This window comes from Thamnophis sirtalis, unplaced genomic scaffold (genome assembly GCF_051295495.1).
Source record: "Thamnophis sirtalis isolate CommonGarterSnake01/CBP01778 unplaced genomic scaffold, rThaSir2_p1.2 scaffold_3, whole genome shotgun sequence".
Classification (NCBI taxonomy): Eukaryota; Metazoa; Chordata; class Lepidosauria; order Squamata; family Natricidae; genus Thamnophis; species Thamnophis sirtalis.
The window spans coordinates 13,245,734-13,270,521 of NW_028261383.1; the positions used below are offsets into that span (position 1 = coordinate 13,245,734).

Consider the following 24,788-nt stretch of genomic DNA (forward strand, 5'->3'; position numbering starts at 1 on the left):
TCTGCCAACATCCAATAGAATACATGCTCTTGCACAGGAACAGGAAGCTCAAATGCAAAGCCCAGGTGCAAATACCCCCCCCCCCCTCAACTCCATGCAGTCAGCAGCCTGGAACCATGTGCTTGGTGGTTCTGTTCATCATTAAACCATCTTTCCAATCAGCCTCCAGGCTCCATTTTGGTCTTGGAACTGAACCAGATGGATATTTCATCCCACAATTGTTAAGGATGACAAACGGTCATAAATCCCCCCTTTTCAGCGTCGTTGTAACTTGGAAGGGTCACTAAACGAACTACTGGAAGTCGAAGACTACCTATCCATGAAAGAAACACTTTCAAGAACCAGGAAGTGGCAGGAACCAGCAGAAGCAGGCGCTGCCAGCTACTTTACGCTCGGGGGCGGTCCGCCGAATCGTTAAGCATTGCATCAGCCGGAGCTCTATCTGGGTTCTGCATTTCCAGGAAGCTTATTCTAAGGGCGGTTGTTCGCGAGAGCCACTCGAACGTATCGATCATGGATCGCCTGAATCTTTTCCTGCGGATCCCCTGGAACTTCGCCGAAGGAAGGATCCCCTGTGGGTCCGGGGAGCGGAGGGCGGCTAGACTCCGAAGAGCTTCAGACTGCAGGATCTTCTTCCTCCCGGCGCTTCTTTTGCTCCTCTTCCGCAGCGGCTGCTCCGGTGAGTAGCGGGGAGAGTGCCCGTGGGCGCCGGAGGAGAGCGGGGCGGGCGGGGGGCTTCGCCGCGTGGGTTTGCCTAGGGGCGATCTCCTCTCCTCTCGCCCCGCCTGGCCTGCACGCCAGGATTCTTGCTGCTGCTGCAAGGATAAAACTCCTGGGTGGACGCGGCGAGAGGAAGGGACGAATCCACGAGCCACGAATCGAGAAAGCCGCGATCGCCGTGGAGCAGGTGGGCAGGTGCGACCGGGACTCGAGAGCCCGCAAAAGGGAAGTGGACTGCAACGCCCATGGTTCCCAGCCCAAGCGTTCCACCGCGCTGGCTTCGCTGCTTGCAAAAATCTCTCTTAGCCTGGCGTCTATCTCAGAAACATTCCCCCTTCTCGTGAAGTTAGCTTAAACTCAGTTTATTTTTCGAAGGTCCTTCAAGATCTGATTGGGTCATCAGGGGAGGGAGGTCTCAGGGGACCGTGGAAATCTTGCTAAAGTCCATTGGGTCTGTTAACATCTAATCCTTTGTATGCCTTAATGCTATCTTACATTTTATAAACTGATGTCCTTTAATATTTTGAGACTTTGGAAAAAGTGCAGAGAAGAGCAACTAAGAGGATTAAAGGCATGGAGGCTAAAACATATTTGGGTATGGCCAATCTAGAGAAAAGAAGTTCTAGGGGGAACAGGATAACAATATTCCAATATTTGAGGGGCTGCCACAAAGAAGAGAAGGGAGTCAAATTATTCTCCAAAGCACCTGAAGGTCAGACAAGGAAGAATGGATGGAAACCTACCAAAGAGAAAAGCAATTAAGGAATTAAGGAGAACTTCCTAACAGTGAGGACAATTAAGCAGTAGAACAACTGGCCTCCAGAAGTGGTGGTGGGTGCTTCATCACTGGAGGTTTTTAAGAAGAGACTGGCCAGTCATCTGTACCTTTACCAGAAATGGTATAGGCTCTCCTGGTTGAGCAGGGGGCTGGACTAGAAGTCCTCCAAGGTCCCTTCCAGCTCTATTCTGATTCTGATTCTGATATCTTGGTGTTGCAGGCAGCAAACAGTTAACTTTCGGGTGAAATGGGTGGCCATTTAAATTTGATAGCGGGATCAAAGGTGGATCTTTGCCCACCGGCATTCCCTGATAAAGGACAGTCAGGCGCTTGCCCAAAGGTTTAGTTTAGTTTAGTTTAGTTTAGTTTTATTTGTCTTGTATGCCGCCCACTCCCAAAGGACTCCGGGCGGCTCACAATAGACAAGGGAAGAGGGGATAAATAGACAAAGACAACACTTTAAAAACGCAACATTCACAATTTCCGTGGGGCTAGATGTTTCACAAGCCCCCCGGCCTGCTGGAGCAGCCAGGGCTTGGTGGCTATGCGGAAGGCCGGGAGGGTAGTAAGGGTCCGGATCTCCATGGGGAGGTCATTCCAGAGGGCTGGAGCTGCAACAGCGAAGGCTCTCCCCCGGGGGGGTCGCCAGCCGACATTGGCTGGCAGATGGAATCCGGAGGAAACCTAACCTGTGAGATCTAATTGGTCTAAGGGAGGTAATCGGCAGGAGGCGGTCTCTCAGGTACCCAGGTCCGATGCCATGTAGGGCTTTATAGGTAACGACCAGCACCTTGAAGCGGGTCCGGAGACTAATGGGTAGCCAGTGCAGCTCGCAGAGGATAGGTGTGACGTGGGTGTACCTAGGTGCACCAACAATCGCTCGCGCGGCTGCATTCTGGACTAACTGAAGTCTTCGAACACTCTTTAAGGGCAGCCCCATGTAGAGCGCGTTACAGTAATCCAGTCTTGAGGTCACAAGGGCGTGAGTGATTGTCTGAAGGGCCTCCCGATCCAGGTAGGGTCGCAATTGGTGCACCAGGCGAACCTGGGCAAAGGTCCCCCTGGTCACAGCCGACAAATGGTGTTCTAAAGTCAGCTGGGGATCCAGGAGGATTCCCAAATTGCGAACCCTCTCTGAGGGGCGTATAATTTCACCCCCCAGCCTGAGAGATGGAATACTTGGCCAATCTTTGGGAGGAAACATCAGAAGCCACTCGGTCTTGTCTGGATTGAGTGCCAACTTGTTTGCTCCCATCCAGATCCTAACAGCCTCCAGGCACTGGCACATAACTTCTACTGCTTTGCTGAGTTGTCACGGGGCGGACAGATACAGCTGCGTATCGTCCGCGTATTGGTGGTACTTAATCCCGTGCCAGCGTATGATCTCACCCAGCGGCTTCATGTAGATGTTAAATAGGAGGGGGGACAGGACCGAGCCCTGTGGCACCCCATAGTTGAGGGGCCTTGGAGTTGACCTCTGCCCTCCGACCAACACTGACTGCGACCTGTCCGAGAGGTAGGAGGAGAACCACCGAAGAACGGTGCCTCCCACTCCCACCTCTCGCAACCGTCGCAGAAGGATACCTTGTTCGATGGTATCGAAGGCCACTGAGAGGTCAAGGAGCACAAGGATAGAGGAGTGACCCCTATCCCTGGCTCGCCAGAGATCATCGATCAGCGCAACCAAAGCAGTTTCCGCGCTGTAACCAGGCCTGAAACCCGACTGATAGGAGTCTAGGTGTGTCGGTGGTGTGTTAGAGGAACAACCAATGGAAGAACAGAAGAAAAGAACACCTGTTATTAGGCAGATCTCAGGTGGCTTTGGAAAGTTGCAAAGAAAAAATCTGGGAATCTAGCCAGAACAATAAAATGTGAACTATGGACAACCATTGATGTATCTTTAGATGAGTCCTGAGCTATGGAAATATTTTCCCCCAGAACCTCTTAGCCTGTTTTCATGGTAGCAGAGAGAGGCATATAGTATACAAGTATGTAACACATTTAGAAGGCAACACCTATAATATACAGATAATCCTTGATTTACGACCACAATTGAGCCCAAAATTTCTGTTGCTAAGCATTTGTTAAGTAAACTTTGTCCCATTTTACAACCTGTTAGGGATGTAATCCTAGTCTTGATTTGGCAATGTATATATATAAGCATAAGCCATGATTGTAACAAATGTATCTGTTACTTTAAATGTCAGAGATGCTATTGCTTTGAGCAGTCATATAAGGAAGTAGGAAACAGTACAGAGCTCTCTGCTTAATGCTCCCTGATGTTTCCTGAATTGTGAGTTGAGCAACTGTAACTTCAACGTATTGTAAATAGACTTTTTATATACTACGACTGCTTATAGTCGAGTTTGAAGACTATCCTATTTTTGTTACGCAAGTAAAGCTATTATTTGTTTTACCTTCGGTAGCTGTGAGTGACTATTCAGCGGTTTATTAGTTACTAACTTCTGCTGAGCAACTCTAGTCTCCTAATGGGGATAGACTTAACACAACCTTTCTTGCCACAGTTGTTAAGTAAGTAGAACAATAACAGTAGTTGTTCAGTTAGTGACAAGGTCGTTAAATGAATCTGACTTCCCCATTGACTTTGCTTGTCAGAAGGCTGCAAAAGGAGATCACGTGACTCCAGGAGTAACAGTGTCACAAATAGGAGACAGTTGCCAAGTGTCTGAATTTTGATCGCATGATCATGGGGATGCTGCAACGGTTGTAAGTGTGAAGAACTGTTGTAAGTCACTCTTTTCAGTATTGTAAGTTTGAACAGCCATTAAATGGACTGTTGTAAGTCGAGGACTGTCTGTAATTATATTTAGAATACTAAAAAGACAACTGGGACACATTGCAGTATTTTTAGGTTCAGAGTTTCAATCCTACATGGTCATAAGCATCATAAATAATACTTACCGTATTTTTCGGACTATAAGACACACCAGTGTATGAGACGCACCAAGATTTCAAAGAGGAAAGTAAGAAAACGGGGGCATTCTTGCCTTTGCCCAGCCCTGCTGAAGCCTGTAGAATGTTCCTAGCGGGTGGGGAAAGGCAAAAACACCCCCATTCTTTGCAAAAACCGGCCCATTTTCCTCCCATTTTTCACAATAATGGGAGAATTTTCCCTTACTCTGTCCCTGCTGAAGCCTGCAGAGTGCTTCTTGGGGGTGGGAGAAGGCAAAAATGCCCCCCTTTTTGCGAAAAACGGCCCATTTTTCACAAAGATGGGATGGAAGGGTGGGGCTTTTGGTGGCCCAAAATAGTTGCATTCAATGTATAAGACTCACCAACATCTCCACACTCTTTTAGGGCGGGGGGAAGGTGCATCTTATACTCCAACTATATGGTATTTGGGGTTATAAAATAATTGCGGAATGATGCCCAGGTTGTGGGATTCTGCATTTCAAACCTATATTTCAATTTCTTTGATTGTTGTGAGCCACTCAGCGTTGTTAAGATTTGCATAGTGTGCAACTTTATTCACAAGATTAGCTGGTGGAGAGATTGAATAGGTAAATAAAAAAAAGTTACCACACTATACTACAACAGAGTGGAAGGGACAAAAGCAAAGTCACAAATAAATACCAAGCATCTTGGCTGAAATTATTATTTGTGCTGTTTGAGACTTATTTATTTTATTTTATTTGACTTCTTTTATCCTGTATTTCTGGCACTGAAATAAAGTGACTTATGACCATTTTCCACACTTTTTCACACTTGTGACCTCTGTAGCGGTTCCATGACCATGTGAGCCAAATTCAGGTGCTTGGCAATGGGTTTATACTTACGACCGCTGCTATGTCCTGAGGTCATGTGATTGCAACCTTTTTGATAAGTGAATCTGGTCTCCCCATTGATTTTGCTTAACAGCCAGGTAACCAACTTAGCAACTGCAGTGATTCCCTTAACAAGTATAGCAAGAAAAGTCGTACAATGGGGCAAAACTCTCTTAACAAATATCTCACTTAACAATAGATGTTTTGGGCTCAGTTGTGGTGGTAAGTCGAGGACTTCCTGTAACCTTTCCTGTCTCCAGAAAATTTGTGATTGTAAAAGACTGAATTGATGGCCATCAACAAATGACCCCATTGAATGTTGCGGAAGTGTTTCTTCCTGCCGTATCTGAAACTCCACCCTTGTTTTCCAGATGGACACACCCATTCTCTGCTTTATCTGTACACTGCTGTATCAGAATCCATTGGGGACCTGCCCCAGTTCACTGCTCTGGGCTATGGGTGCAGCTTCCTTGCTGGTTCCTACAACAGCATCACCGAGCGGGCCATGTCCCGAGCGCCCTGGATGAAGAAGATTGAGGAAGAAGACCCCCACTTCTGGAACTGGATGACCCACAGAGCCTCCTATTCTGGGCAGCGTTTCAGGAAGGACCTGGAGAATATCCTGCAGCAGAACAACCAGAGCCGAGGTAAGGCCAGGAAATCTCATATCCTTGTGCCAATCTAATTTACACATGGGGAAAAAATGCTCTTGTCACACACAGATAACTGATTCAGCTGGATACATTAACTTCTTCATATACATAATAACAGATGAATAAATGTACAATAACAATAGTAGGATCTTTCCACGTGGTAGAAGTTACAAGAAGAACACAAGCAGGAGAGAACAGTTTCATCTCAGAGTTCAGAGCAGACAATCATAAGTTTCTGTGTCAATTCTCTGCACAGACTCAGATCTCTTTCATCTCCCATTGGCTGATTTAGTTGCTATGCCTATTCATTGGCTGACCTTGTTACCATGTCTCTCCCAGTCATAAATATTCTAACACCTCTCATCCTTCGTATACTTTTGTTTTTTTTTACATCATATTAGTTGGTGTCACAAGTTCTTTCATGTATATTGACCGTTGACTTACCTGAACGGTCCTTCTATGTGTGCTGCGAGGGGAATCCAAGCATGGGTTAACTTTGTCCATTAGCCTTGAGACTGAGTTATGTAAATTGGTGACCAAGCCTCCACTGGCCGAATGGGCTCAGTTTTGTACGAAGTCAGCTGTTTAATGATGTATAACAAGAACAACAATGATAACATAACAATAACAGTAGTAATGAAGGCCGTAGCCAAAAGGTATACAAATATAGTCAGGAAGAACACAAGTCACAAGTAAATAACGTCTGTCATAAACCGGTAACATATCAATGAAGACAATGAATTCAAGACATGACCACCCTGGCCAGCCAAAGCTGCAGGCGGGTTTGGATTCCCCTCGCAGCACACATAGAAGGACCGTTCAGGTAAGTCAACAGTCGTTCTCCTGTGTGCTGCTTGGGGAATCCAAGCATGGGACATGCCAAAGCAATTAAGGTCCAGGGCGGGAACTAGGCTGGCCAGGGTCCCCCAGAGGGGGGAGCACCTGTTGCAATACACGCTGCCCGAAGAACGCCTCAGCCGAGGCATACACATCAACCTTGTAATGTCTGATAAATGGTGATGGTGTAGACCAGGTGGCTGCTCTACAGATTTCTTCCACTGAGGCTTGCGTGGCCCAGGCCGCCGTGGTGGCCGCACTCCTGGTAGAGTGAGGGGTGATGCGCCTGGGAACCTGCCGGGATTGACTGTCATAAGCAAGAGCGATGCACGCCTTCAACCACCGCCCTATCGTATGAGAAGAAACTTTCTGTCCCATGGAGGATGGTTGAAAGGAAACAAAGAGTGCTTCAGACCGTCGGAAGGACGCTGTACGCTTCACGTAGCGGCAAAGAACCCAGCGCACATCCAGGTGATGCCATTGGCGCTCCTGCGGATGAGAAGGGTTGGGACAAAAGTCTGGAAGGACGAGCTCCTGAGCTCTGTGGAACAGCGTGTTGATTTTCGGTAGAAAGGCTGGGCTCAAGCAGAGAACAACTCTGTTGGGGTGGAATATACAGAGATCCGCCCGAACGGAAAGAGCCGTCAGCTCGGAAACCCACCTGGCTGATGTAATAAACACCAAAAACACTGTCTTAAGAGTCAATAGTCGAAGACTGATGGAAGAAATAGGTTCGAAAGGAGAGTCCATAAGTGCCCTGAGCACTAACGACAGATCCCAAGTAGGGTAGCGGTGCACGGTCAGAGGTCGGATGTTGGCCGCCCCCTTCAGGAAGGCCTTGACTTGAGAATGTTGTGACAAGGAAGGTCCTTGACCTCCCCCAATCACTGTGGCAAGAGCCGTGACCTGCCTGCGAAGCGTGTTGGGTGCCAAACCTTTGTTAAGACCAGATTGCAGAAAATCCAACACTCGGGGCACTGAATCTTCGAGGGGGTCTGCCCCAGTCCGTCGGCACCACCTGCAGAAGGCCTGTCAAGTAGTCTCATAAATTCGAGTGGTGGAAGGTCGGCAGGCCGCCTGAATCATACTGATGACCTCGCTGGAATACTGAAGGTTCGTCAGAATAGTCCGCTCACGTGCCACATGGCTAATTGTAGCAACTGTGGGTTCGGATGAACGAGGGCCCCCTGATGGAGCTGGATTTGATCGCTCGGGATCCTCCACGGGCGGGAGATCGACACATGCACCAGGTCAGCATACCAGGTTCGCTGGGACCACATTGGAGCCACCAGGAGGACTTCCGCACGTTCCGACAGAATCTTCTGGATGACCGTCGGGATCACTGGAAGAGGTGGAAAGGTGTAAAGGAGGCTGTCCGGCCACGGGCTGCACAAGGCATCTACTCCCTCTGCTCCGGGGGTCACATACCTGGAGAAGAAACGGGGCAGTTGCGCATTGTGAGGCTGCGTGAACAAGTCCACCACCGGACGGCCGAATCAGAGGGAAATTTGCTGGAAGAGGTCTGGATGTAACTGTCACTTCACATGATTCACCGTGGCTCTGCTCGGCCAATCCGCCTGGACGTTGGATTCGCCCGAAATGTGTTCCGCTCGAAGGGACAACAGCCTGGACTCTGCCCAATGATGCAATTTCTCCACCTCCATCATGAGGGCTCTGGAGTGCGTGCCCCCCTGGCGGTTGACATGTGCCTTGGAGGCCACATTGTTGGTCAAGATCAGCACGTGCTTGTGAGTCACAATGTCCTGAAACTCTCGCAGGGCCAGTCTGATGGCCCGTAGCTCTAGCCAATTGATGCTGTTAGACAGCTCCTGATCTGACCAGCGACCCTGTGCCACCTTGCCCAGGGCATGGCCGCCCCATCCAAATAGGCTGGCGTCCGTCGTAACCTGGATGCGTTCTGGTTGTTTGAACGGACACCCCTTGAGAATCTTTGAGGACGCCCACCATCGAAGTGATCTGAGGGCTTTGGGTGAAAGACGGACCTTGAGCTGAGAATGACTGGTGTGAGATCTCTGATAAGGAAGCAGGAACCATTGGAATGGTCGTGCCTGAAACCTGGCCCAGGGAACGATGTCGATGCAAGAAATCATCTTCCCTAACAGCTGAGAGAGTAAAGCCAGCGGCACAAGCTGCAAGGCTGATACTTGAGAAGCCAGCTGTTGGATGCTCTGTCGCCTTTCCAGAGACAGGAAAACTTGGCAAGTGGCGGAATTGATGACGGTCCCTAAGTGAAGCAGCGTTGTAGTCGGCTGCAGATGGCTCTTGGGAAGATTCAGCACAAAATCGTGCCTCCGCAGGGAGTCCATCGTTACTTGAAGATCCCATAGGGCCTGGTCCCGGGATGGTGACAGGACCAAGATGTCGTCTAAGTAACAATTCACTCTCACCGGAACCGAGCGAAGGGAGGCCGTCACCATCGCCAGGAGCTTGGTAAAGGTGCGGGGCGCCGATGAAAGGCCGAAAGGCAAGGCCCTGTACTGGAAATGACGGCCCGCAAACTGGAAGCGCAGGAACCGTCGATGAGCCGGATGAATGGGCACATGGAGGTACGCCTCCTTGATGTCGATTGATGTCATCATGTCGCCTTGGCGGATGGATGCCAGGATGCTCTTTAACGACTGCATCTTGAACCTCTGATATTTGATGTACCAATTGAGTCTTTTTAGATCTAGAATGGCTCGCCATCCTCCTGATCTTTTGGGCACCAGAAATAGGATGGAGTAAAACCCTAGTCCTTCCTGCCCCTTGGGAACCTGTTCTATTGCTTTGATGGATATGAGATGATTTATTTCGGCTTCCATGAGACGCCGCTTTACTGAACACCTGGGAATGGGGCACCTGATGAAACGTCTTGGAGGAATGGAGAGAAATTCTAGTGTGAGGCCCAGCCTCACCACCTGAAGGGCCCAGGCATCTGAGGTGGTTTCCGCCCACTGATGAGTGAAGGCCAGCAGATGCCTGCCCACTGACTCTTCCCCCTGCGAGTCACCGGTACCTTCAAAAGGACCAGTTTCCCGAGCCACGAAAGGATCTTCTGTTGTGGGATTGCGCCTGGTGCTCTTGGCGTCCCCTATCTCTCCCCCCCCCATGGTCCTGGCTGTGGTCCTGCGACTGGTGAAAGCCCCTGTTGTAATGGGGCACAAAGGGGGCTGCTGCATACCCAGAATAGCCGCCCCGAAAGGCCTGGTGTCTGTTGTATGGCTGCTGCCGTCTGGTATTGCGCCCCCCCCGAGGAAGGGAGGACCTTGCGCTTGTCCCTAGTCTCTATGAGAATGGGATCGAGAACGGATCCAAACAAGGCCCCGCCCTTGAAGGGCGTGGATGCCAGGCGCCATTTAGATTTAATGTAAGCCTGCCAATGGCGGAGCCACAAGAGGCGACGGGAGGCCACATTGGAGACTACAGCACGAGAAGCAAACTTAGCAGCATTGAGCGTGGCATCCGCCGAAAATTCCAAGGCAGCCATAATTTTAGTTACGTACTGGTGAAGGCGCACCTCGTCAGGGGCCAGCCTCTCCTGCAATTGCTTAAGCCAGAGCACAGAGGTCCTATTAAAGAACGATGCCGCAGTAGCAGCACATAAAGCCCAGGCCGCGGCCTGGTGTGTCTTACGAATAACCGTCTTGGCCTTACAGTCCTCAGCCTTCAGACCCTCAGATATGTCAGATGGAATCAGGGCAGGGGAAGCTAGGGCTGCTACTGGCTGATCCACAGTTGGAAATTGCAAAAGGGTCTCCAAATCAGGGGTAGAAGTGTACAGCTTCCTGTCCCCGTTGCTAGGTGGGGTAACTGCAGTTGGTTGGTCCCATTGTTTTTGAATGAGATCCATGAAAAGCTTTGGAGAAGGAATCACCTCCTGCAATGAAACTGGCTCAGCAAAGAGGCGTTCAGTGGTGTCCAGGCCTACAGTAGAACTATCCTTGGGAGCTACCTCTCCCATATGGGTAGTGGCCTTAGCTTTAAACAATAAGGAACAGCGTAGGCCGAAACAGACTGGAAGAATTAGGCTGATCAAAGATCAGGCCCTCATCATCAGAGAATTCCCTATCAATCAACTCCCCTTCCTCCACCAAGGCCGAATCCTCTCTATAAGTAGAGGGAAGGGGGAAACAGGCCCTGTCTGCAGATCAGGCAGATCTACCTGTGGAGCTGGAAGAGAAGGCCCACCCTGGGTGCTAGCCACTACCGGGGCCTGATTCCTCCGAAGCAGCTCAGCACCCGCCCCCCTGGATATAGCTGCAGATATCATTTGGTAAATATCTGGGGATAGGCCCTGGTCATAGCCTTCCATAGGACGTAGGCCTGCAGCAGTGGGAGTAAATGTGGCAGAGGGCCCAGCACATGGAATAGAGTATATTGGAATAGCCTGGGCCTCAGGCAGTACTGTGGGGAGCTGGATCCCCAACCCCCCTCCCACCCCAGATTCAGGGATAACAGGCAAGGAACGATCCGGAGACCAGGTCTGGAGGCCTGCAGGTTGTGGGGCTGATGAAATATGCTGAGGTAAGAGCATTGGGGGGGGGACTCTACCCTCTCCAGAGGCTTTAGATGGTGCTTTAGATTTATCCTTCTTTTTGTAGCTCTTATCCGGAGCCCCGGATGTCTCCCTGGGCCTCTGATTGGTGGCCCTAGAGGTGGCTCTGCCAGGCCTTGAACTAACCCCCGCTTGGGCAGCACCCTGATTATCAGAAGAGGATTCAACTGTACCACCCACAGTAGAATGAATAGCCATTGCAATGAATTGAGATTCGAAAAGACTCAAAAGGCACAAAGCACATAGTTCACTGTAATGCAAAGAGACCATGTGGCCAGTAAAGGCAGCAGGAAAACAACTCCTCCTCAAGGCACACGAAGCCGAAGTGAAGGAATTGGGAGGGGCCGATGAATCAGCAACTGCAAGAGGAGGCAACTCCCGGTCCCAGCAGCGCCTGCATCAGAAACGGCCCCAGCATGGCGCCCGACAAACGAGCGCCAAATTCAAATCGTAAGCCACAAAGCACAGTCTCCTTAGCTTCTCAGGGGGGAAATAATGCCGGAATCGCTGGCGTGCTGCCCTAATGCGATCGGCATTCTGCAAAGGCAAACCTTGCCGCGAACTGTGGGTAACTCCTAGCGGCAAGAGAGGAGAAGCCGCGCCGCGAACGGCAGGCAATTCAAGGGCTCCAAGGCTCTTAATGCAGCGGGGGTTCTTAAATATCATCGCTAGCGCCAGCCGAAGCTCCGCGCTGTGCAAGGAAGTCCCATGCCGGCAGGAACAAAGAGCTTGCCGCCCAGCCGCCTGCAAAGGCTCTAATCACCTGCGGGGAAACTCAAGCCCCAAACGGCTCCAAACGGCAGAGAATTACCTGAGCGGTAAAAGGGGTCATAAAGGGAACTGGCAGGCAGCGAACTGCCACCTCCCCACCACAAATCTTTTCCACTCACTAGGTCCATCGTGCTTGCAGGGAAATCCAGAAAAAGGGTATAAATTTGTCTCAGAAGTCTGGAGAAGAATTGATATATGTCTCTTCGGCTGGACTGAGTTAAAAAACTGAGCCCATCCGGCCCGTGGAGGCGTGGTCACCAATTTACATAACTCGGTCTCAAAGGACAAAGTTAACCCATGCTTGGATTCCCCAAGCAGCACACAGGAGAATCAGGTTAGTGGACTCCAAAACCCCAGAGAGCCAACATAATCCCACCTGGCCTCTAGGCAACACACCTACAAATATTCAAAGGCTAATATTGTTCACCATACTATTCTTTCTATAGCTACTATAATTCTGTTCCTCCACTACTTTGTGGGTCCTCCTTCTAAAGAACAGCAACGCTTCTACTTAACTTAGATTGATTCAGGCTGTTTTGGTTTCCCAAACAAACACCTTCCCTCTCTCACCCCCTCCAACACCACCACACCCAGCCACCTCTCTGCTCAGTTTTTATAGCTACCAGCTACTGGGCTGGCTAGGGAGAGGTCTTATTATTTATTTATTTATTTATTTATTTATTTACTTACTTACTTACTTACTTACTTACTTACTTACTTACTTACTTACTGCAGAGGTATCAACCTTTTTATACCCACTTTTGTATGTTAGTAGTAAAATTTTCTAACCACCCACCGGTTCCACAGTAATGGTGATTTATAAAGTAGGGAAGTAACTTTACTTTATAAAATTTATAAAGCAGAGTTACAGCAAACCCCTATCGCCCACCATGAAAGCTGGAACGTCCACTAGTGGGCGGTAGGGACCAGGTTGACTACCACTGATTTAGTGTATGGCATCTGCAGAGGTCATGTAATCATTGATATACAGCACTGATAAAATTCATTATATACACAAATACAAATATAAATTTAAGTAGAGCAACTGTCTGTCTGTCTGTCTGCCTGCCTGCCTGCCTGCCTGCCTGCCTGCCTGCCTGCCTGCCTACCTACCTACCTACCTACCTACCTACCTACCTACCTACCTACCTACCTACCATCCCTCTTGCCATCCCTCTCTTGCCATCTGTCTCACACTCTTCTCCTCTCTCTCCCCCTCCTCCCTCTTTAAAAATATGTGGACAGTTCAATATACAAGTTTTAATATTAACGTAAGATAAAACCATGATAAACTCACCATCACAGAGGGAGGTCCTAAATGCACAGGACACCAGCAGCCTAGAGAGTGACCATTTTGCAGTCAGCCTATCCTGTCGTGTTTGGCTTCCATCATAGATGTTTTTCTTTAATCTGTAGTTGGCAAGGATTAGATCTCAAAGATTTTATTTCTTTTAAAAAACAAATATTTCATCATTCGTCAATCATTAAAACATCGAAATACAATTTTTTTTGTCTTTGTGCCCCTCCCTCCCTACACCCCCTCTACCCCCCCTCCTTCCCCCCCCCTCCTTCCCAGAACCCGTACACGGTATGGATTTTTAACAAACACAGTCTAAAATCTATTGGAAAAAAAAATAAATAAAGAGATTAATGACATTCTGCATTGAGCTTAGCTTCTTCTAGCTGAACTAACTTTAAACAATTTAAATCATTTCTGATCTTAAGCATAGGCTAACTGGAATTTCATGGTCCCGTATTTATTTTGTATATAGTCAATCCATTTTTTCCAGTCTCGTTTATATCTCTCATTTGTGTGGTCTTTAAGATATGCCGATATTTTAGCCATCTCGGCTAAGTTTGTGACTTTCAATGTCCATTCTTGGATTGTAGGCAAGTCTTCCTTCTTCTAGTATTGCGCCATCAACAGTCTTGCTGCCGTTATTAGGTGCAGAATCAAGTTAGTCTCTACCACTGTAAATTCAGTACATATACCTAGTAAAAATAACTGAGGAATAAACTTTATCCTTCTTTTAAAGATATTTTGCATAACCCACCATATTTTTATCCAGAATGCCTTAACCTTTTGGCAGGTCCACCATATATGATAATATGTAGCATCGAGAGAACCACACCTCCAACATTTAGGCTGTACATTCGGATACATAGAAACCAACTTTTTAGGATCTAAATGCCATCTATAAAACATCTTATAAAAATTTTCTCTCAGGTTTTGAGCTTGTGTAAATTTCACATTTCTTACCCAGATTCTTTCCCATGTATCCAACATTATTGGTTCTTCAATGTTTTGAGCCCATTTTATCATACAATCTTTAACTAATTCTGTTTCCGAATCCATCTGTATTAATACATTATATATCCTCTTTATATGCATTAAGCTTTGATCTCTTATTTGTTTAAACAAATTATCCTCAACTTGGATAAAACCAATTTTTTGATCTATTTTCCACCTAGCCTGTAATTGCCCATACTGGAACCATGTTTGAACTACCTTCTCCTCTTTTAATACCTCTAAAGATTTTAATTGTAATACCCCCCTTTCCGAGGTAAGAAGCTGTCTGTAAGTAATTCTATCCTGTTTTTGTGCTATATTCATATTTTCAATTGCGTGTCTAGGAATTGCCCACATGGGTATCTTGTCATTTAATTTATATTGGTATTTTTTCCAGACCCGCAGTAAAGCATTTCTTAAAATATGACTTTTAAAATTCTTATCCAATTTTTTGTTGAATAACAGGTAAGCATGCCAACCATATACCAGATCGTGTCCCTCAATATTCAATATTCTATCATTGGTTAAATGAGTCCAATCACTAATTACAGATAATACCACTGCATCATAATATAATTTTAAATTAGGTAATTTCAATCCTCCTCTCTCACGTACATCTTGCATTATTTTCATCTTTACCCTCGGCTTCTTTCCTGCCCATACAAATTTGTTGATACCCTTCTGCCATTCTAAAAGATTCGCATCTTTTTTAAGTATAGGTAACATTTGGAAAAGAAATAAAAATTTTGGTAAAATGTTCATTTTCACTGCAGCTATCCTACCCAGCAAAGATAAGTGCAATTTCTCCTATTTTTTCATCTCCGTCTGTATACTATGCCAAAGTGGTTCATAATTATGCTTATATAATTTCCCATTTGAAGTTAAAATGTTAACTCCAAGATATTTGACTTTTTTAACTACCACTCCTAATTCTTCCTTTTGTTTAGTATTCATATTTATAGCTAATATTTTTGTTTTTCCTAAATTTATTTTAAAGCCAGACACTTGACCATATTGATTAATCGTATTCATTAAGACCATACTGGATTCCTGCGGTTGTTCCAATATTATGACCAAATCATCCGCAAAAGCGCGGACTCTATATTCTTGCTGCCTAATCTTGATCCCTTTTAAACCATCCAAGCCCCATATTTTATTCAACAGTACTTCCAAAGTTATAATAAACAATAATGGGGACAAAGGACAGCCCTGTCTTGTACCTTTTCCAATTTGAAAAGAGTCTGTTAAACTTCCATTGACTATGATTTGTGCTGTTTGCTGTTGGTATATGCCTTTAATTGACTGTAAAAAATTATCTCCTATCTGCATTTTTTGCAATATCTTCAACAGAAATTGCCAGTTAACTCGATCAAAGGCCTTCTCAGAATCCAAAAATATAAACGCAGCAGGGATCTGGTTGTTCTTTCCCAAATATTCTAATGCATTAATAATTAATCTGACATTACTTTTCATCTGTCTCCCCTGTATAAAACCTGTTTGGTTTGTGTGTATCAATTGATGAATAACCAACATTAACCTATTTGCTAATATTTTAGTAAAAATTTTATAATCTACATTCAGTAATGAAATAGGTCTATAATTTTTAGGTTGAGTAGTATCTTGATCTTCTTTGGGTATCAAAGATATAAATGCTGTCTTCCAAGATGGAGGCACTTTACCTTCCATTTGAATCATATTAAATAATTCTCTAAGAGGTTCTACCATTTCTAACTGTAAGTTTTTATAGTAAACTGCTGTCAAGCCATCTGTACCTGGTGCTTTCCCTGACTTTAATTGCTTAATTACCTGCAAGATTTCCTCCGAGGTTATTGGTTGATTCAATTTTTGCCTGTGCTCTTCTCTAACTGAAGGTATTTTCTCTTTATCTAAATATTTGTCTATATCTAAACCATTAATTTTATCCCCTTTATACAGTTCTGTAAAAAATTCCTGAAAGGCCTTTTGAATCTCTTCCTGTTGAAACACCTCCTTCCCTCTGTAAATCAGTTTAGATATATTTCGAGTTTTCCTTTTTTCCCTCATCTGATAAACTAACCATCTGCCAGGTTTGTTTGCATTACAAAAAGTATTGTGTTTTGCATATAATAAATTAGTGGCTACCTGGTCAGAGATCAACATGTCAAATTGAGATTTTAATATGTTAATAGCTTCCTTAACCTTTGTATCATCTGGGTTCATTGTTAACTCCAACTTTTTTCTCTTAATTTCCTCTTCCAGTTCTGTTCGTTTTAACCCTTGTTTATTTCTATGTGTTTTATTTATATTCATCAGCACTCCTCTCATATACGCTTTGCTTGCATCCTATACGAATTCCATAGATGTACCCTTATTCATATTCAAAACAAAATATTCAGATAGTAATTTTTTACAATCATTAATATACTTTTCATATCTAAATAAGTTTTCATTCAATCTCCAAGACCTTCTTGCCTGCACTATCCTTCCCAACTCCATCCAAACTGGGTTATGGTCCGAAAGGACCCTAGCCGCAATCTTTGTCTTCTTGACCCTAGAAAGCAAATCATTAGTGGTTAGTATAAAATCAATCGTTGAAAGGGATTGATGCCTGTCCGAGAAGAAAGTGAAGTCATATTCCTCTGCATTTCTTTCTCGCCAAATATCTCTCAATTCAAAGTCATCCATGATGTCAAAGAAAGGTTTGGGTAACTTTGCTCGCATCTTAGTATTTAGGCGGGAAGTCTTCTTATCTCTCTTAGTGTCTATCACTCCATTCCAGTCACCCAATAGTATACAGGAAATATAGTCCCACTGTACTAATTTAGCATGAAGATTTCTATAGAATCTATCTTGCTGTTGATTGGGAGCATAAATTCCCAAAAGTAATGTCTTTTTCCCTTCTAGGATTAAGTCTAAAGCAATATATCTTCCGAAGGAATCTGCTTCTATTAATTCAGCTTTCTTTCTAAGCTTGAATAAAACTTTGCAAATCGTGTGTCCTGCTTCAATCAGAATCGGGAAGCTTGTCCTTGGGACACGGATGCATTAGTATCGGGATTTCTATACATGCGCTCACTTACCCCTTTTGAAGGAGAGAGATTTAGGCCATCATGATCCTAGAAAACCCTTTATCTGGGTTTAGAATGTTCTCTGAAAGATGGGAAAGTTCATAACAGTTTGCAGGCCTGTTATACAAGGGGAGGAGAACACATCTGATATTTTTGCAGGGTGGACCTTCTATGTTCAATATCCATATGAATGATATTCATTGTTTGTTCCTTTTTTGCTTTTTTTATTTTTATTATTAGTGTCAGATGGGTGTTAATTTGTTTCCTCCTTTTTTCCCCTTTATTTTGTATTTAAATTTCTGAAATACTTTTTTTTTTTAAAAAACCTGGCACATTGCTGCGTAGGTGATGGGACGAGTGGATGACTATTCCTTTCCTTTGCCTTCCTCTAGGTTGGTCAGGGAATCTGGAAACTGGAGGTAAAGCAGGGATGGAGAGGTTTTCTTTTACGACAGAGCTTGCAGAAGTGTGCGGTGATGTCTCACTAATTTTGCTCTCTTTTAGAGCTTCACGTCTGGCAGCGGCTTTACGGCTGTGAGCTGGCGGAAGATGGGAGCGAGAGAGGGTACGATCTCTACGCTTACGATGGGAAGGACTTTCTCAGTTTCAAAAAGGCCACCCTCAACTGGACGGCAGTCAACGCTGAGGCTGAAGTGACCAAGAAGAAATGGGATGCTGACTTGGACAGGGGCTGGCGCAAGAAGCTTTACCTGGAAGGGGAGTGCTTGGCCTGGCTGAAGAAATGTCTGGACTACAGCACAGAAGCTCGGCAAAGGAAGAGTAAGGATGGCAACCATGAATATGAGGAGAGGGTGTCTATTTATGGTCCGGAGTCTTGATTGGGTGGTACAAAATACAGCAACTGAAGAAAGAGCAGGTTGTTTCAAATCTGTTCTGACCTAAGCTTCCTGATAAATCACGTGCTTAGTCCCCAAAACCCTCTATTATTTAAATGGCTGTGAATTAGGGTCGTTCACAGCCCGTAATGATTCACAAACAGTCTGTGAAGAGTCCGGCAGATGTCTGCCACAGTTGTTCCGGGTAATGTTAATAAGCACCCATCTTTATCTCCCTTGAAATGCTGCCAGAGACCTAATTGCCAATTAGTTTTGCAAGGCCAAATGGAGCACAGAGTCAAACAGAGCTTCTCAGAGTTTGAACCAAACAGAATGAACTAATTGCTTCTTGCAAAGGCTCATGTCCGTTTGCTCCTCTTTTATGTCTTATGGGAGAGGCCAATCATCTCCAAGGCTTACTCGCAAGTCGACCCTTTTGTTTTAACTGTTCTTGCCTTCTGGCAGCTCTGTGCATGCGCACACTGGAAACAGGCTCACACTGTTCTGCCTCGCTGATGTCAAACTCTGGAGGCTCCGGAGGCAGCACATCACTACTAGATGTCCTTAACCTCCTCTCTGGCTCCAACACAGGGGCCTTGTCCGAGCCTTCCCCAGACTCCAGGACTGGCCCATGTTCCTCCCCAACCTCCTCACTGTCCGACTCTGCTGTCAGCTCTGCAGGCCACTGGCGGACCACAACAAATTCACAGAATAACCAGAAAATGGTGGCGGGTTATTGAAGGAAAGAAGAATTGGAAAGCTCCTATTCTTTGGTGTTGGGCCTGTTTGGCAATTGGATGGGAGACCACTAGGGAGGTTGAAAAAAATGCAGAGGACAAAAAGAAGGACAAAAACACATCCTTACTCACTTAGATAGTTGCCGTAGTGTTGAAAGCACTTTTTTAAAAATGCGCTTCTGGCTTGAAAGGATTAGCCAGTGACATCAGGGAACACCCAGTTGGAAGCAGTTCCCCAGGGTTTCCCTTGAGCCACGAAGCAGACCCATAGCTGCATTACCAGGATGCAAATATTTGGGGATGGTGAATTTCGGGATTAAACATTATGAACAAATGACTTTTTCCCTCCTGACAATTCTCTGTATTCTCTACACTGGAGCAGAGCCCCCAGTGGTGACGATGAGCAGCAGGACTGAGGTTGACGGCATGGAAAGTCTCGTCTGCCGAGCCTACGGCTTCTACCCCAAGGAGATCGATGCCTTCTGGAGGAGAGATGGAGAGGTCTGGCTGGAAGACACCCTCCAGGGGTCCGCGGCCCCCAACTCAGATGGGACCTACCACTACTGGCTCAGCATCCGGATCGATCCCAAAGAGAGGAGCCGCTATCGGTGTCACATTGAGCATGATGGCCTGCAGGAGCCGCTGGACATACCCATGGAAGAAGCTGGTGAGAGTCTAGAGAAAGATGGGGAAGGGTTGGGCAGACACTCCTTGGAAGAATCAGGGTGGGGGATATTTACAGCAACACAAAACCTAAACAAGGGAATATGTGTAGTACAAGAGATGTTATACAGGAAGGAACAAGCCTTGAAAGACACAAGGGATTTATTAACATAGGTTTATAAATAAAGAAAAGAAAAAGAATATTGTTCCAATATTAAGAAGAATGTAGGATATAGATTGTAGTGATGCGGTGGCTCAGTGGCTAAGAGGCTGAGCTTATCGATCATAAAGGTCAGCAGTTCGGCGGGTTGAAATCCCTAGCGCCGCATAATGGAGTGAGCTCCGGTTAGTTATCCTAGCTTCTGCCAACCTAGCAGTTCAAAAGCCCGTAAAAATGCAAGTAGAAAAATAGGGACCACTTTGGTGGGAAGGTAACAGCATTCCGTACACCTACAGCGTTTAGCCATGCCAGCCACATGACCATGGCGATGTCTTCAGAAATCTGGCTCCGGCTTTGAAACAGAGATAAGCACCGCCCCCTAGAGTCAGGAACGATTAGCAAGTATGTGCAAGGGGTTCCTTTACCGTTTACCTTTAGGATATGGATATCACATGCCTAAAATTCTTCGACTTTTTCATGCCAAATGGGGTATATAACATTAGGAAAAAGAGACGGATGCCAATATTTCAGTCACATTTCAGGAAGGAAACACTCTTTTCCTCTCTTCCCATTGCAGTTTCAACTGGTGTGTATTTCAGAAGGGAAGGAGGAATGGTGATTGCTGTCATTTCATTGGTGGTATTCATTGGATGTATTGGTAAGTATGCTACCACCTACAGAGGGGTTTGTAGAAAGACGAGGTTGCCAGTCTGGTTTAGACTTGAAGGCCCTGTTTTCCAAATTTGGAAACTTCCAGGTGTGTGGACTTCAGCTCCCAGAATTCTCATCAATGACCATGCTGGTTGTAGAATTCTGGGAGTTGAAGTCTGCACATTGGAAACTGTCAGTGTTGGAAAACAGTATTATTCTAAGGAGAGAGAGAGACTTCTTAGAGGATTCACGGCTTCCAAAATCTCCACTCAAAAGAAATGAAGAGATTCATTCATTCATTCATTCATTCATTCATTCATTCATTCATTCATTCATTCATTCATTCATTCATTCATTCATTCATTCATCCATCCATCCATCCATCCATCCATCCATCCATCCATCCATCCATCCATCCATCCATTCATTTCTGCCGCCTATCTCACCACAAGGTGACTTGCAGACCCCAAGAGTTCTGAAACAAGGATCCCCAACTTGTGGGCTGCAGACCACTACCGGGGCGTGGCCACCAGGCTGCAAGAGCGACTGGCCAATATGCGCATGTACATTGTGCAAGTTGAGCTGTGTGTGCTGACCCACCAATTCACAGCTTGATTTCCCTCTTCCCCCCCCCCCCCCCCCCCGGCCAGGCCCTCAAGCCAGAAAGGTTGGGGACTGCTAGTCTAACGTTCCGCTGCTGGTTTAAAGGAGAACTCGATCTCACAATCTCTCACTTTCTAGTCCCAACACCCTAATTCATTGGTCACCAATTGGTGACCTGTGGACCACTGGTGGTCTGTGGAAAAATTTTTGGGTGGTCCGCAGAAGTTGTTTTTGCATTTTTTTTATTACACTAAATCAGGGGTCCTCAAATTATGGCCCCTGGGATGGATATGTGCAACAAACGCTTGTGTTGCTGCAGAGAGTCTCCCATTCAGAGCCTTTTTGTGGGGCTGGAGGGGGGCAGCAATTCCAACTTGGGCTCTGCTTCAGCCTCCTGGTGCAGGGCTTTGGGCGAAGGCTGGAGGGAAGTGCTGCTGGTGGCAAAGAGCCAGAGGGCCATGTTCCAGTGGGATGGCATCATGGCCTGGAACTGGTTGACCACCTCAGCCCGCTGAGCCTCCATGCGCCGGTACCTGACCTTGCACTCCCACAGGTCTTCCCTCTGCTTGGAAAGCCTATGTGAGGGAAGGTGTTTCGGCTGAGCCTCCTTCTTGGTCAGATCCACTTTGAACTGAGCCAGCTGTTTTGCCAACTCTTTCTGGTGGTGGCTGCTTAGCTCCAACAACTGCTTCCTGTTGGGGCCCTAAGGAGCCCGGGCAAGGAGGCAAGGAGTGGCTGGGAGGGGAGGGTGAGTAGAGGCTGGAGAGGTGCCCCTTGATGTGAGTGACATTGAGTTGGCCATACCCATCCAGTCACATGACCACCTAGCCACATCCACCCAGCCTGTCATTAAGCAGATCATATTAGTGGTCTGCAGGATTTAAAATTATGAATTTAGTGGTCCCTGAAGTCCAAAGTTTGGGGATCCCTGCCTTAATCAATACACCAAGTTGGCTCCTCTACTTAATGCACAGTGTCACATCCTTCATTCCTGGTTAAGACTGTAGCCTGTTTCTTGGTCACTGACAATGGATCTCTTGGAATGCTCAAGAAAAGTTTTGCTGTGCTTTTTTTGGATATCCGATGACCTCTCAGACTTGGAGGTGAAGGGTGGAAGAACATCTTGAGTGCATCTACATGGAGGGAAGTATGCAGTGGGGTACCCCAAGGCTCTGTTTTAGGCTCAGTACTCTTCAACATCTTCATCAATGATTTGGATGAGGGAATAAATGGGGAACTCATCAAATTTGCAGATGACGCCAAGCTGGCAGGAATAGCCAAACACTCCAGAAGATAGGCTAAAGATACAGAAGGATCTGGACAAACTTGAACATTGGGCATTATCTAATAAAATGAAATTCAATGGTGAAAAGAGTAAGGTTCTACATTTAGGCAACAAAAACGAAATGCACAGGTACAGTATAGGTGGTACCTTGCTCAATAGTAGTAAGTGTGAAAGAGATCTTGGAGTCCTAGTGGACAACCATTTAAATATGAGCCAGCCGTGTGCAGCAGCTGCCAAAAAAGCCAACACAGTTCTAGGCTGCATAAACAGAGGGATAGAATCAAGATCACATGAAGTGTTAATACCACTTTATAATGCCTTGGTAAGGCCACACTTGGAATACTGCATTCAGTTTTGGTCACCACGATGTAGAAAAGATGTGGAGACTCTAGAAAGAGTGCAGAGAAGAGCAACAAAGATGATTAAGGGACTGGAGACTAAAACATATGAAGAACGTTTGCAGGAACTGGGTATGTCTAGAAGGACTAGGGGAGACATGATAGCAGTGTTCCAATATCTCAGGGGTTGCCACAAAGAAGAGGGAGTCAAACTATTTTTCAAGGCACCTGAGGGTAGAACAAGAAGCAATGGGTGGAAACTAATCAAGGAGAGAAGCAACTTAGAACTGAGGAGGAGTTTCCTGACAGAACAATTAATCAGTGGAACAACCTGCCTCCAGAAGTTGTGAATGCCCCAACACTGGAAGTCTTTAAGAAGATGTTGGATAGCCATTTGTCTGAAACGGTATAAGGTTTCCTGCCTAGGCAGGGGGTTGGACTAGAAGACCTCCAAGGTCCCTTCCTACTCTGCTATTGTATTATTGTTTTTCTTTTTGTCTTTTCAGTATATTAGGTGAAGAAAAAGTAAAATGATGAAGAAGAAGAGTCCACCACTTCAGATTTTGAAGAAGGGAAGGATTATAGGTAGCCTTCGGCTTACAACCGAAACTGGGACGCAGTGGAGTTGCCATAGTAACAGCTTCTCAGAAGTCCACAAGGGGCCTCCCTCTGGTAAGGGGGGAAATCTAACATTACAAATTATGTTCAGTCTGGACATTTCCCCCCTTATAAATAAATACCCGGCCAACGCCGGTTATCAGCTAGTTTTAGGTAAAAAAGAGAAGAGCTTTGCAACAGAGAGACAGACAGACAGCACATACATCTGTGTACATGCGTGTTTGTGCCTCTGTAGTCTGGAGTGGCATACGTAGCTTGGGGAGGATTAGGCCCCGTGCCTCCCATCCGGAGGAGGAAGAAAAGGTTATATATTAGTTTTAGCTTTTTTGCACTTTTTTGTCATTTTGTCTGTGAGATGGGCACCTATATAAATACAATCAATAAATGAATAAATCAGGGGTCCTCAAACTATGGCCCATGGACCACATACGGCACACCAAAGCCATTAATCCAGCCAGCTTAGGACCACAAGGCTGCCCACCGGCCCCCACCCTTAGGCCAAGTGCAAAACTAAACTTCGTGAGTCCCGCAGGCTGGAAGTGGAAGGCAAGGCCAACATTTTTGGCCTGCAGAGTGTTACTGGAAGGAAGGAGAGGTAAAAAACGGGGCACATGGACACCGTGGGAGGCCAATAATGGGCCCATTTTAGTAAGGTGACCAGATTTTCAGATTGGAAAAGAGGGACGCCCTTGACCGGGGGGGGGGGGGCTTTTTTTTTAAAAAAATTTTTTTTATCAAAAGGTCACCCTAGGACACTGAAACCAGCATAAATACGAATCTGTTGCCAAACAAAATTTTGATCACGTGACCATGAGGATGCTGCAACGGTCGCTAAGTGTGAAAAATGGTCGCAACGGTCGCTAAGTGTGAAAAATGGTCATCAGTCACTTTTTTCAATGCCATTGTAACTTTGGTCACTAAATGTTTTCCCCCTCCTCGAGACTCCTCACTTCTTCCTTCATTCCTCTTGCTTATCTACCTTCACCTTAACTGTCTCCTGCTCTTTCCCTCTCTTCCTTCCTTCCTCCCTCCTTCCATCCTTTTCTTTCCTCACTCACTCCCTTCCTCCTTTTTTCTCTTCCTTCCTCCTTCCATTCTTTCATCTTCATGGGAGAGGCGGCTGCCGGCCGTTTCACCTCGTGCAGAGAACTTCCACTCGGTCCCGGGGCTTCTGCCGGGTGGGGGGGCTTGATTAAAAATTTTATACGGAGCAACAAAAATTTTCATACATCACAAAAATAGTATTGTAATATTTTTTTTATTTCAACATAACTACAATTTACAAATATAATACGTTTATTTACATTTATATTTATTAAATATATTGACAAAAATTATGTACAGAATAATTTTACTCGTTGGCATATTTCTCACTTGAGTGAATTTTTTTTAGTAGATTGCTGTCATTGTTTAAAAGGTCATGAAATTTTTCACACGAATTCGTTAAATTATATTTGACAC

General features: G+C 45.9%; 1 protein-coding gene across 1 annotated transcript; it reads left to right on the forward strand.

Moving 5' to 3' along the window:
• The first annotated feature begins 450 nt into the window (after positions 1-450).
• LOC148047223 (major histocompatibility complex class I-related protein 1-like) lies at positions 451-23,318 on the forward strand. Its single transcript, XM_087711306.1, has 6 exons — positions 451-679; positions 5,655-5,930; positions 17,941-18,216; positions 19,392-19,676; positions 20,410-20,490; positions 23,216-23,318. Exons 1-6 carry the CDS (start codon positions 514-516, stop codon positions 23,221-23,223), a joined length of 1,092 nt encoding a protein of 363 aa, XP_087567432.1. The 5' UTR covers positions 451-513; the 3' UTR covers positions 23,224-23,318.
• The last annotated feature ends 1,470 nt before the right edge of the window (positions 23,319-24,788 follow it).